Source organism: Caloenas nicobarica, chromosome 3 (genome assembly GCF_036013445.1).
Source record: "Caloenas nicobarica isolate bCalNic1 chromosome 3, bCalNic1.hap1, whole genome shotgun sequence".
Classification (NCBI taxonomy): Eukaryota; Metazoa; Chordata; class Aves; order Columbiformes; family Columbidae; genus Caloenas; species Caloenas nicobarica.
This window is the reverse complement of record NC_088247.1, coordinates 66250639-66264858: the sequence shown is the minus strand read 5'-3', so window position 1 is coordinate 66264858 and position 14220 is coordinate 66250639. Positions and strand designations below refer to the sequence as shown.

At 36.4% G+C, this 14220-nt stretch overlaps 1 protein-coding gene across 4 annotated transcripts in view; it reads left to right on the top strand.

Moving 5' to 3' along the window:
- Positions 1 to 14220, top strand: part of SCAF8 (SR-related CTD associated factor 8) — a 178705-nt gene that overhangs the window by 11540 nt on the left and 152945 nt on the right. For all 4 annotated transcript variants that reach the window (XR_010605937.1, XM_065631392.1, XM_065631393.1 and 1 more), the window contains exons 2-4: positions 8232 to 8315; positions 9847 to 9891; positions 13497 to 13658. Coding sequence is in view for 3 of the 4 variants with exons in the window: in XM_065631392.1 (XP_065487464.1) it covers positions 8232 to 8315; positions 9847 to 9891; positions 13497 to 13658 (291 nt within the window). In the remaining variant the exon portion in view is untranslated. The remainder of the gene's footprint in view (positions 1 to 8231; positions 8316 to 9846; positions 9892 to 13496; positions 13659 to 14220) is intronic.

The window sequence follows — 14220 nt, the reverse complement described above, 5'->3', positions numbered from 1 at the left end:
TAGACCGTAGCTTAGCATTGTGTAGTATACTGCCTCGTAAATTAGTTATTTGCAATAGTTTGCTTTTTTACAGATATTTACAATAGAATGAACTTTTTAAGCACTTTTTGAATTACAGTTGTGATGATAAAAATGTCATTTGCATTACTGAACAATCAAAATTTGGAATACACTGATGAATTCCCAGACTTTCAGTAATCCTTCTCTTGAATACAGCTTTTCTTAACAGAATTAAAGAAAAAATACATGGCAGAAATTCAATGCTTTATCTGTAGCATTGACCCAATCTTTTGCCTTTCCTCCCATTCCCAACATATAATTTATACAACTCATTAAATCTTTGAGCAAACCTATATTTTTTCCCCAAAGTTTGGAAATAGGACTTAGTATATTTAAAATTATGTTGGGGAAAGGGAGTATTAATAATGCTGTTAGGCCTACTTTTATGTACACTGGAATTTTGCCTTTTACATAGTTTCTTAGCTCTCAATATCATTACTTTTGCTGTCATTACATTGTTTTGTCATTTAGAGGAAAATACAAAATTATGAATATAATTTGCTTTATTTGCCAGCCCAGTCTTTTATTGGATATGATACTTAAATGTATATTTATGTAGTAAATCTGTAACTTGTTGCATTTGCAACCTGTTAATTCCGAAGGAGGTGCATGAGGAAATAACACTTTTTCCATTGTCCAACAAATGCATTCAAAATCCCTGTGAGGACAATTTCCCATGTATTTCCAGATAATATTAATTGACTACAATGGAGAGAGTGGTATGGAAAAAATGTGTGGTTTAGCATATGATAATAAAAGTGAGTCTCAAGCCTTTTTTTTAACGTAAGAACATAAAACATATCTCACTTGGAGGTGATGAGAAGTAAATAGAATAATTTGAATTTGTTTGAAACAACATACAGGTGAATATGAATTGGTGTGACTTTTATGAAAAAAAAACGTGTCACGTATTCATGAGAGTTCTTTGAGAGAATTAGAAAACATGTGGACAGGGAAGAACCAAGTGGTGTTACTTGGGTTTCCAAAAAGTAATTGAGAAGATCCATCCCCAAAAGTTTGAAAAGAAATTGAATTGCTATGGGATGGATGGTTGAAAGCTAAAAGGAGAGATGTGTGAAAAGTTAATGTGTAGAAACAAGTTTTCTTTTTCCATGATGGAATCTTGTATGGGTTTGTGCTGGGAATCTTTGCATTTCAATGTATTTGTAAATGCTGTGGAAAAGGGGTAGAATAATGAGGCAAAAATGTTTGTTGACAGTATTAAGTTGTTCAGGATGTTGATACTGAAGGGCTAGCCATGAAGGATTGCAAAAGGACGTTGCTGGACTGTTAGATGGCACCCTGGAATTTCATCAGGTTAAATGTGGTAATTCAGGCTGGGGAGACCATATGGAAAGGCAACCCTTGCTTCTACACAGTGATGGCCACTGCAGTGATATCGTTTGGTAGTTAAAAATACCTTTCAACTGAAATGGAAATGCCTGTTTAAAGTTCAGCAGTAGTCAAAATAGCAATCAGAGTCCTGGAAATTATTAGGAAAGAAATAGAGACTCATTATATTGCCAGTACCTCTTTATCTTATGCCACATGCAGCCTAGTTTGTACCTCCCAAAACCATGTTGGCAGAACTGCATGTATAGAGAAGGGCAGAAAGAACAGTCAAAGGAATGGAACAGGTCTTTATGAGAAATTACTAAATATCACTATTGTTTTCAGGCTAAAACAGAGATGACTGGAAGTTGATGAGGTAGGGGTCTGTAGTACTGGCAATACAGAAGGGGTAAACCACTGTTTTTTCCAATGCAGAAGCCAGGTAAATCCATTGTCACTAACGAGCACAGGTTCAGATAAAGAAAAAGGGTATTCTTTGCACAGGTTTTGATTAAACTGTGCGTCTGCCTAAAGATGTTGGGCATCCTAAAGATTTATGTGTATTGAAAAATATATTTGAATTCTCTATGTGGAGGGAATTCAGAAATGTTATGAAAAAAATCAGTTAGTGCTGGTTCAGGAATCGCTGAGCTATGGGTTGCTGGTGGCTAAAATGATATGCAGAGAAAATATCACTAAAAGGGCAACTGTATATTACCTTCCATAAACATAATCTATTGAATGCTGTTTCTATTAGTTTTCTCTGAACTAGCAGTATGCATCAGTAAATAATGCATTTCCTACTATGGCCCAGGTCAAAGAAAAGGAGGTAAGGTAAAGGGGCAGGAGGGGAGAACAGTAAAAAAAAGAGGAAGAAGGTAGAAAGATGTTAAGAATAAAAACAATTTTAAAAGAGGGAACCAGAGAGGGACAAAGAAAAGTAGTCCTGATAGCAACCATCGTTTCTTGGTGGGCTCCCAGTAGGAGTGCCTGCTCCTTGGTGATGCTCAGCCCAGAGGCATGGTTAGACAGGGAGCCTGAAACAGTTGTCAGGTCTCTCTTGTCAGAATTCCTGCTCTTTCTGGCACTTGAAATGACCAAGTGAAGTTTGACAAGAATATCCCAAGATTTGGTGAGGCTTTGGATGTGCAGGCTAAATAAAAAAGGGAGACTATATGGAATTTCAGGACATTCTGAAGGGACTGGAAAAGGAACATGGCATATTTGATATCTTTATATATATGAAGTTTTTATATCCTCATTTTGTGTGTGATAATGCCATCTAACTTTAGAGAGGGAATGTCTCACCTTTAGTTTTCTTAGCAATGTACCATGGTTCAAGAATGAGCAGTACAAAACAAAACTTTGTATAATTTTGTAATGGATTTTTATGGTTTTTTTAATCAGGTTTTAACCTTTCAATTTATTTGAGTCAGTTCATCTTACCGAAGCAGCATTCTCCCAAATATTGTGTTTGTGTTGTGGTCCCTTTGCACAGGAGAGCCTTTGAGTCAGAATGACTCCTGCATGGCTCTCTGCAGCAGGGCTCTTTTCCTGGCAAATATCAGGAGGCTCTTTCTCCCCCTCAGACATTAGGATAGCTGGGAGATGACTATTGGTTTTGTTTAGATTAGCATATTGTTTTTACTTTCCTGTGCAAAATCAGTTACTAAGTGAATGAGAAAAACCAATCTATCCAATGTGTGAGGTGGTTTTTGAATTAGACTTTGATATGTATGTGTATCATTAACTGCTGATAGGTGTGCAGTGTTTGAAGAGAAATTTTTATTCTCTTAGTGTACATTTTTAAAAAGAGACTCCAAACTGTGGTGCTCACTACAGCAATGCCTCAGATTTCAACAGCAAGTTTCTGTACTTACTGGTTTTTCACATCAGAAATGATGCAAATACTTTCACTATGCAAGTCCTTCCAACCATGAACTTATGAAAATAACTAGAGAAAACAGGTTTTGTTGGTGGTCATATACTTAAAGAAGTACTGATCAGTTTTTGTCTCTTTGGGCAAGTGTTTCATATGAGTTCATGTTTATCTAGAAAAGCAGGTAAATGGCTAGGGAATGGAGTTAGGCAGACTTTTCTTCATAATTCACAGAATCATATGGTAGCTCATCTGTCAAGCGTGTTTTTTGAAGTTTGCATAATGGTTTGTGTGTCTGCTCCTTTGCTTTCTTCTTCCAGTTTATATTGTAAATGCGACTAGCGAACTTCAAAACCTCTGAAACTTCTGATTTTGTCTGGCACTTGAAGATACAGTGTTTCGCTTTTGACCCTCTTAAATGAACTGTATTTCTATTCCGGAAAAAATGCAGGTGCCCGATGTGTGATAAGGCTGAGACTTCATTTGAATAAGTTCTTTTAAACGGAGAGCTGCAATTTTATACTAGCATACCGATAGCTAACTGTATTTTATACAGTTATTTAAAAGAGTGGGTATGTTTCAGTATAGTATCTGGGCACGGACTTAGGAATTTGGTGGTAACAGCTCAGGAGTGAGTCAGCTCCCTCCGAGGTGTGCCAGAGCTGCCCTCCCAGGCTGAGGAAAGCCACCTTGGGTGTCTGGAGCCGCATCCACCAGCTCACTTCCCAGCTCACCTCATTTGGTGCATTCCTCCACTCCCATCCTTCCCAGTTGATCTCCACTACTCAGATTGTATTGACATCTGCCATCCCCTTAGTCATCCTGTTTGTAGGCAGAAGAGTCCTAGCCACCTTTGTTCTTCACTTAAAAGCTTCCCCATAGTTTTCGTTATCCCTGATGATTTCGTGCCAGCCTTGGAGATTAGAGGGGAATAGACTGCCCATGGTAGGGAGGTTGGAACTAGGTGGTCTTTAAAGTTCCCTTCTGACCCAAACCGTTTTACGATTTTAAGTGTAGAGGGATTCCTGGCTGATTATCAATCAGTGTAATGTATGAATTTGCTGAAGATCAAGCTGAGAGCTGTCAATAGGTGTTAAGGAAGATGTTTGTGCATGTTAGGATATCTGTATTCAGAAAAATGGTGGGTTTTTGGCCCTCTTCCATTTGGATTAAACCGTACTGGGAATGTATGTGTTTTATGTAGTTAAATTCTGTTCATACTAAAAGATTAAGAAATTTTCAGAAATGTCATGTTTCTTAATTTTGTAAGTGAAACTTGAATATCTATCTTTTTTTTTTTAATAAATGTGGTATTAAATGTTGCAAAACAGGAAGTAGATATTTTGTGCTGGGCCCTCACTTTGTCCCTTGTACAAATGCTGCTACTTTAAACTTCTCCCATGTACTGACAGATGTAAATCACCAGTTTTCCAAATGAATGTACTTTTTCAAAATGAAATGTATTAATAGGAAATTAGAAGCTTCTTAAAGACAATTAAGGAAAAATAATTCAGAAGAATGATTTTTTTTTTTCCCTTGGCTTCTTCCAGGTATTACATTTGGGATTTACATATTCCTTTAAATGTCTGTTAAAACCTGGAACAGGTGTTTCTATTGTCCAAAAAGCCTATCTCTATAGGAGTATGTTCTTAATTTTGCTGTTTCTTTTGGTTCATTTTTTTCTTTTTCTGGCTTGAATTATCTGCCCTTGAACTTAATGCTGAATTTGGCTCTTTGTCACCTGGGTTAAAGTAACAGGCTGCTAGCAACAGCCCATATTATCCAGTTGGTTTTCAGTGTATTCTGGATGTGTGGCACTAAGATACCTGACTGTGCACAACTGATGTTTCAGAATCAGTTCTGTGCAACTCTTCCATGTTTCCCAGCACAATCTTGTGGCTTTCTTGATGCTTTGAAGCACCCCATTCTCTTTTTTCCCTGATCATTTCAAAGCTGATGGACTGGTCAGGTGTGATTCCAGCACATGTATGTCAGCGATTCTGGCTCCTTACAGCTGTGTATGTCATCAGTGAAGGAGCTACTGATTCTGTCTCTTCTAAGACTGTTTTCGGATTGGCAAGGTGGCTTCTTGAGTCCAGGCTGATTTTGTATTTGCTCACATATCTGTGAATTACTTTTACTGGTATTTTGGGCTTTGGAAGTGCTGAGCAGGAATACCGCAACTGGCTGCTAAGGCACTGCCTGAACGTAAGCAAAATGTTTCTGGCACTGTAGTAGCCCCAGAAGTAGTTTAGCTGTAGTTGCACATCGTCCAGCCAAGCCAGTAGCCAGGATGAGTGACCCACAGTCGGGTGAATCACCTGTGAGTAACTGGAAATTGAGCACTGGGCTGAGTATAAAACAGAGGAGAAACTGATTGGAGACTCTTCATTTTCTGCCTCTCTTCTCTCTTTTCCCCATGGTAGTGAAGAGCATTTATATATTTGAATTCTAGAAGCATATTAGTTTTTGTTGTGTAAGAAGCATGTAAGTAATACAGAATATTTGCAACAGCAATTAGCATTAGTGACGAGTAGTAACAGTTGTTTTAAAAGGGAATGTCTAGCTGTGAACTGGTTAGAATTTCACAGTTCTAATGGAAATCCTTTCAAGCTGAGAAGACAGATACTTATGCTTGGACAAGCTGTTTTTTTCAGTTTGTCTTTTGACAGCTATACAAAGTTTTAGTTAAAAGGATAGAAAGGATAGAAAACATCTCATGTTTGCCAGGAAAAGAAATCCTTGTCTCTTGGAAACTCAAATATGACTGAAGATCTACTTGTTAGCTTCAGAGGGGTCAATTATTATAAGCAATTTAAGATTATCTAATCCTTTCCACTGTGTGATCCTGTTTACTGTTAAATTTTACTTTAACTGTAAACAATTCTTAATTATGTTTTCTGAGCTGACAGTTTACCAAAAGCTGAATGAATCTTAGGAAGTTAAAGATATTGTTAATATCTGTATGGATATGAGTCTATTTCAATATATTGCATTGCTCAGGGTGTGTAGTAGCAGAGAGGTCTTCTGGTTTTGTTTGTTTCAATGACTATTTTATGGAAAACACCAATTTTTCCTGTTTTTAGGAATGAAATAAAAATTGTCTATGGATGGTCATTCTCATTATTATAGGGCTCTGTTTTTGAGCTAATGTCCTTCTAAATGTGTGCTGTAAACAAATATACAATATAAGTGAAGAATATCCTTGAAACTGGTTTGGCATTTTGTAGCTGGTCTTTTTATGTATGAAAGCAGCAAACACTAAACACTCCCTTGTCAATGCCTAGTGTTGAAGGAGAAAAGAGCAATATTTTGTTCAAAGCCATATGTTGTGAATAATTGGAGATTTGCACAGCAAGTAAATAGCCTTGGACGATGGAGTCCTGGCTTAGTGTGAAGGAAGGAGTTGTTTCCAATTGCCACCTGTTAGTCATAGCTATGAAGTTATTTCATGTACAGTTTTCACTATGTAGCAAATTCTTGATGAATATCTGTCATGCTGGATTGCTTTTGCTAGGAGATGTATGTACTAGTACAAATAATAGAGTTATTACTACATCCTGGGAGAAAATTGTTGCAAAAGCCTGCTGCCTTTGTACTGTGGCTGTTTTAGTGTTTAGATATTAATGAAGTTATAAACCTGTGTTCAAAATTGAGAACCCAGCTGGATTATTTCCTTAAGCATTTGGAATACTTCTGATATATTATTTCTCCGAGTTAACGCAGGGAATGAAAGAAATCTGTACTTCTTCCAAATCTGCTTTTCAAGTAGCAAAATGGTGCTGCGTGGTCACTGTCACTGGGCTGCATTTTTTTGTTTAATGGAAAATAAAAAGATGTGATTCAAGAGGCATATGATGATGAACATACTGTTTGGTTAAGCTTCTGTTATGCATCCTTTTTTTTTTTTTTTTTCCTAAAAAGAAAAACTTTAACAAGAGCTACTGTATTTGCATATCATATGTATTTGCTTTGTAACTTCACCTGCAAATGTCTGCTGTATTTAGTGCTACTAAAACTAGGTATCTAGTGACCATTGCGAAGAAAAACCTCTTATGTTTTAATAATTTGGATCTTGCATATTATTGGCACTTTCTATTTTTGCTTAAGTGGGAATGCCTTTTCTGGTGTAATATATACTTAAAATCCAATTAAAATTAAAAGTGGCATTTTCTTATGGAAAGAAAAGAGAGCAGTGTAGGGGAAAGAGACCTGGGGGTCCTGGTGGACAGCAGGATGACCATGAGCCAGCACTGTGCCCTTGTGGCCAAGAAGGCCAATGGCATCCTGGGGTGTATTAGAAGGGGGGTGGTTAGTAGGTCCAGAGAGGTTCTCCTTCCCCTCTACTCTGCCCTGGTGAGACCTCATCTGGAATATTGTGTCCAGTTCTGGGCCCCTCAGTTCAAGAAGGACAGGGAACTGCTGGAGAGAGTCCAGCGCAGGGCCACAAAGATGATTAAGGGAGTGGAGCATCTCCCTTATGAGGAAAGGCTGAGGGAGCTGGGTCTCTTTAGCTTGGAGAAGAGGAGACTGAGGGGTGACCTCATCAATGTTTATAAATATATAAAGGGTGGGTGTCACGAGGATGGAGCTAGGCTCTTCTCGGTGACAACCAACAGTAAGACAAGGGGTAATGGGTCCAAGCTGGAACACAAGAGGTTCCACTTAAATGTGAGAAGAAACTTCTTCTCAGTGAGGGTGACAGAACACTGGAACAGGCTGCCCAGGGGGGTTGTGGATTCTCCTTCTCTGGAGACATTCAAGACCCGCCTGGACGCCTTCCTGTGTAACCTCACCTAAGTTTTCCTGCTCTGGCAGGGGGATTGGACTAGATGATCTTTTGAGGTCCCTTCCAATCCCTAACATTCTGTGATTCTGTGATTCTGTGTGAAAATATATTGCTTACAACTGCAGAATATATTTCTGATAACTGTTTTGTTTTTGTTTTGTTTTGTGACAGTTGTACTCGCTAAATGACTATAAACCACCCATTTCTAAAGCTAAAATGACACAGATCACCAAGGCAGCAATCAAAGCTATAAAGGTAGGAAACTGGCTAACTTCTTTTGACTTCCTTTACATTTCTCAACTGTGTCAAAATAACTGAATGTCTTAAATAACTTGCCTCAGAACTTTTCAGCTCCCTGGTTGATCATAACTTTCCAAGTTATGATCAAGTGTGATAGATAGGATTTTCAGGAGTGCAACAGAAGCCTTAATTTGTTGTGTGACTTTTCATTCGCTGGTCGTCATATGTGAGAAAGAATTACACCAACCCGACTCTTCAATCAGATCCAAAAGACAGGTTTAACAAGGAAACACTGACATTGGCTAAGATGGATAAATACAAAACCACAGTTCCCCATTCCCACCTTCTCTTCTCCCTTCCCCCCGCAATGTAAGATCTGTGTGCCTTGGGATCAATACAAATGTTTAAGTTTCATTTCATTTTTATAAATTCCTGGCATACCTTTTCATGGATATTGTTTATAGATTTTATTTTTTATGTCGCTTGGGTACAAATTGTTCTTAAGTTTTAGCATTAGTACACTAATGAAAGACTTTTCTTGCCACAGAGTAAAACTAATTGCCAAACAGCAATGGAGCACCAGAAAACAGTATTGAAAATGATGAAGGAAAGAAGTATGCCATTAGTATTATGCATTAAAACAAATGGAAAATCAGTAAAAGCTGGAGAGGTGAAAAAGAGAATACGATAAAAGCAATAAAGCTATGAACTTATGCTTTGCTTATCTACATTACTCTGCTGAGAATGCAGATACATTTTCAGATAATGAAATCTGTATTGGTGTTTTCTGGTATTTGGAGAGAGAGTAATTTGATGATAGAAGAGTGAAATTCACTGGCTTTCTTAAATAAGAGAAGTCTATGTAAATTAAAGTCTGCATGTTGCAGTATAATGAAAATGCTAAAAACTTATATTGAACATAAACATGTAGTAAATGGTTGTGAATAGTTCTATAAATTAAACAATTAAATATACCAAAATGTTTTATCATGTATTTAACTACTCGGAAATCCTGCTTCCACTCTTATGATTCCAATAATAACGTTTAATTGTGTAGAGCAGTTCTTGAGAGTCATTGTGATGATATGTGAGATTTAAAAAAAAAAAGGCTAATTTTAAAGAGAAATTATTCAGCACATGCTGTAAGGTCTTCCTATACTCATGTTTTTAGGTTATTAAAGTGAACACTTGGAAAATCAATGAAATACAGAGAAGTGCTATGCTTATAAGATTAGGCTAACATCTTCCGTCATGTACAATGAAATAACCATATGTTTTTGAAGGAACAAATATATTATTCTCTTAGTTCTCACTAAATATTCAGAAAAATCCAGTGTAAAAAACCTTCAGAAGGCAAGAAAAAGTGAGGTTAGCTTTCTTATATGCTGTTAAATCTTCTAAGGAAGACAGCATACTCAGCTGTAGGTATTAGATTGCTGGTTAATCAACCAAAGTTTGTAATTCTGGTTTTACTGTCAATATTGCATGCCTTGAACAAGTATATGCATCTTCAGATTTACTCTTGAGATATTATTTTATTTTCCAGTTCTACAAGCATGTTGTACAGAGTGTTGAGAAGTTCATTCAAAAGGTAAGTCAGTCATGGGTATTTCATGTTAGCACTGAGAAATATTTCCTCATTTTAGATTACAGTATGGAAGACCATCGGGTTTTAGGTACACATATGGATTAATATTTTTATCACAAGTTAGTTTATTTCAGTTTTTAGTCACATTCATCTTCTACTGGTAATCATAACCCATGAGGCAGAAAGATAAATACTTTGTCCTCATTTTGCAGTTACGATATACTTCAATCTGAATGACTGCAGATACTATCTTAGGACTACTTCTGTATGTATTCGTTTAATATTAAAAGAGGCTCTCAGTGTAGGCCATGTGAACAGCTGACAGCAAAAGAATTGACAGTGGTTTGGTGAGTGACAGTTGCTTTTGCTTTTCTGCCAGGTTTTCCCATATATTTTAAAGCTGAAGGGAGGATGATCACTCAGCCTCATCTTTTGTGTAGAAGGAGATGGAACGTTTCAGTTGGTGGTTCCTGCTAGTAATTTAAAACAAGGAATATTTATGTGGCTAGACTGGAGTTACTTTTTGGAAGTTGCAGTATTAATTTAAAGATTCTGAATAACAAAGAATTTTATTACATTTTGTTTTATTGAAATAGTTACTTTTGGGTAAAACTGCATTTTACCTCTAGCTGGAAATGCATGGACTCATGAGCCTTTCCTCCTTGTCTGCATTGTACCTGATTGTTCAGTTGATCATTTTAGTACTGAATTTCTTCTCCTTTTGTAAATAGGAGTAAATTATGATCAAATTGCTATTTTATTTTGACAAACAAGCTAGAGAAGTTAGTTAATGTTGCAGTGTTGGATGCTATCTTTCTTCTGTTGTCTGTTTTACGAAGCAGTCTGGATTGCTCTGCGTCAGTAACCTGTCTTCCTCATTACCTTTTATTTCTTGGCAGTGGTTGGACAGTGTGAACAGGATTCAGCTTCAGCCCAGTGTTTTTAACTGTCTCAAAATAGTTCATGAATGAATTATTTAGGTACTAGAACTTCAGTCCTATGTGGAAAAGGCACCATGTCTATTTCATGGCAGTTGGAAAGACTGGTAGTATACTTTACTGTCACTGCTGATCTTTTGTCAAGTAGTTGTCTTTTGGGGCATCACTTCTGACTTATTCCACCCCAAAGAAAAGGCATCAATATCCTCTGATCCCTGTTTAATACTTACTACAGGTGGACATGGGAGGATGAGAGCAGGTGTACATCTTATCCGTCTCTGATCAGTAATACTTTGCAGTTTCATGTCCCGAAATAATCTGGAATTGCCTGAGTTCCAAATACTGCTTTTTAGTTGCAGTGATTTGGCAATTCTGTGTTCAGGGGCTTGAGAGAAGATTTATACTCTGAATGAGAGAGTGACAGTGTGTCAGGAATTGGGCTGGTGGTTGGTGACCCTTCCACAAGCTACTAAGAGTATGGGTTGTCTTCTTAACATTTGTGTTCAGTACTGCTTGATGAGGAGTTCCATGCTGTTCATTGCTGATTAGAGAAAGCAGGTGTATGTTGTTACTGATAACCTTGTTAATGATCACTCCTGATTAGATGTTTCCCTTTGGGCTTGATATGGTTTATTTTAGTATTTTATGAATGATTTAGTGAAACATGCAAATTATAAATAACATCAAATAGTAAGTTCTTATTTTAGTAGAATTGGAGGTAATCAGATGAAAGCTAGCCATTCAGTATTAATGGACTTACATTGTAGATTTGCAAGATAATTGGATTATTTTTTAGGAGCAATCTCTTCAAGTTAAAGCTCAAGACTACTGAATCTTCTGTTAAAATCTGCCATAGGCTTGTCCAGAGTGATGTCAGTGCTGTCTTAATTAGTTTACTGTTGATTCTTTACTACTCCAGTATTTTCTTTCTTCAAAATTAATCTCGTGAGGTTACTGAAACATCAGGTGAAATAATTGCCTGTGACATTCTTTGGTTTGTGACACTTAACTTGTTGGTCTATTGTTGTTTTGATTGTTTTATTCTCTGGCAAAACATCACTTCAGGGGTCAAATGACCAGATTTCATATATGTAAAGATATTCCACTGTGAGAGCAAGGCTTGAATACTTTCTGTGTGTAATCATATTATCTTATTGCTTAGACTCACTCAGAAAAAGCTGTCTCATCTGACATTAGGGGTACGCAGGCTCACTGCCTCAGTTGTAATTCTTCTTCTTGATATAATTTCTACTTGTATTTTATCGTCTTTTATTTTTATCATCTATATTATTATATTAATTATAATATTTTGTTTTCTCTATGTGCCATATTTTTAAGTACTCCACCTAACACATTTGCTGGGGTTTTCTCATTAAATATCTGTGGATTTTATTAATTTAAATATTGTGAAAAGTTGTATAACTTTCTGTTCTGTATGCAGAATACTCTTATTTTTGGTAATAAGTTAGCTAAAATTTCAGTAGCTACAATACATTGAAGTTATTTTCTGAAGACAGTGCACTCTATCTAATTAGATTTTAATGTCGTAGGTTTAATAATGCACGTTTATTCTTAGAATGATGCCACACACATTCTCGAAAATAAAGAATGCCACACTTAAATACATTGAGCCGTGTTTACAGCCTAAATAAATGATTTATCAAGGTTGCAAATGTTAGCAAATCAGCATTTTTCAAAACAGGAAGTTTGTACCTAGACTATAGCAAAATTAATAGGCTGAAGAGTTTGGCACTGTATTAGAGATTATGAATTTAGTGTGTTGCATAATAGATTATTTATAGAGTACCTCGACCAGGGAGGAATGGGTGTACTTTCCCATATTTTCCATAGAAACCTTGTGTGATAAGCGTATACAACCAGTATTCATGAAGCGAATCCATGTCATAGTTTCTGATGTTAACTTCATTTTATATTTGTACCACTTTTTACTCTGTGTTAAAACTGGTTGCAGTAGTCTGGTGCGACTGCTTTGCAATTAAAAGACAAAAAAATTAAGTTTAGTTGTTAAGTAAAATTACAGAAATAATTAGTATTGTAGGTAGCAGACATGCCTTATAAATACCATGCTGTTTGTAAATCATGCAAATTTTCCAGAGTTCTAAAATAAGTATCACTGATACATTCTCAGCCAAACAGACGTCCACATAAATATGTTTTTATTCTGGCAGGGAGAGGTTATACCACACACTACTTAGAAAGATGTAAAATAAATGTTAACTTTAATGTTGACTTTGATCATAAAGAAAGAAAAAAACCCCCTATGTTTACAGCTAGTCCCAATGTGCTGTTAAGAATTTGGTCATGCTTTATGCTGTTCTCTTAAAATAGATGTGTGCTTTTAAAAAAGTATATGTGGTTCCTGTGCTGTTTTCCAATAGCTAGATTCTAAAAATTTGACTTTTTTTTTAGTGGGAGGAAATGGATTTTAAACCATTTAAATATTTGCAGAATACATACAGGTGCAATAATTTCGATCAGTAAAGGTTAGTTATTTTTGAGAGAGTTTGATCTTCCAGGACAATTGATTAAATAGAGAACATTTTAGTAATACTTCGACCCATTTAAAAATTAGAGAGGACTGTTCATATTTACTCTGCCATTAATGGTCATGTTTCACATATGCATATTTTAAATTATCATTCTTTGTAGTGCAAGCCAGAATACAAAGTACCTGGTCTGTATGTCATTGACTCCATTGTGAGACAGTCCCGGCATCAGTTTGGACAAGATAAGGACGTATTTGCTCCAAGATTCAGCAATAACATCATCAGCACTTTCCAGAACTTGTACCGTTGTCCTGGGGATGACAAGGTAAACCACTTACAGATTTTTCTAATTAAAACAATCTTTAGTATGTTATCTATAAAATATAAAGATTTTGATTTCACTTTCTGTTTGCTAGAGTGGACTACTTGATTAATTAGGCTTTTGGAAAAGTTTTCATGAAAGCTGGATGGGTTTGAGTTAATGTATTTTGATGGGAAAAAGTAGGCAGGCGTGTGGTAGAACAGAGTTGTAGTCAGTCTTTCATTGTTTTCTTCCCCTCTTCAGTGGGAAAACAAGCAAGCAGGTTTTGTGTAGTGTCAAGGAATAAATAGCTATACTGGCAGCAGTATTTTCAGTATAAGGTAGTGCGTTTTAGACTGAAAGAGCAATAGAAAAACAGTAAAGTATCTTAAAAAATATCTTTCCTTTGGTACTGAATAAACCAACAGCTGAATAAGGCCTAACTTGAATAGTTTGACCCAGTAGTTCAGCTGTTCACTTGGACTACAGTAGTCAAGATCGCTACCAAATTATCTTTATAGTAGGTTGGCTGGAAATAGCAGAGAGTGCAGGCAGTTTAATTTCCTTCATATTTGTCACTGGTCTT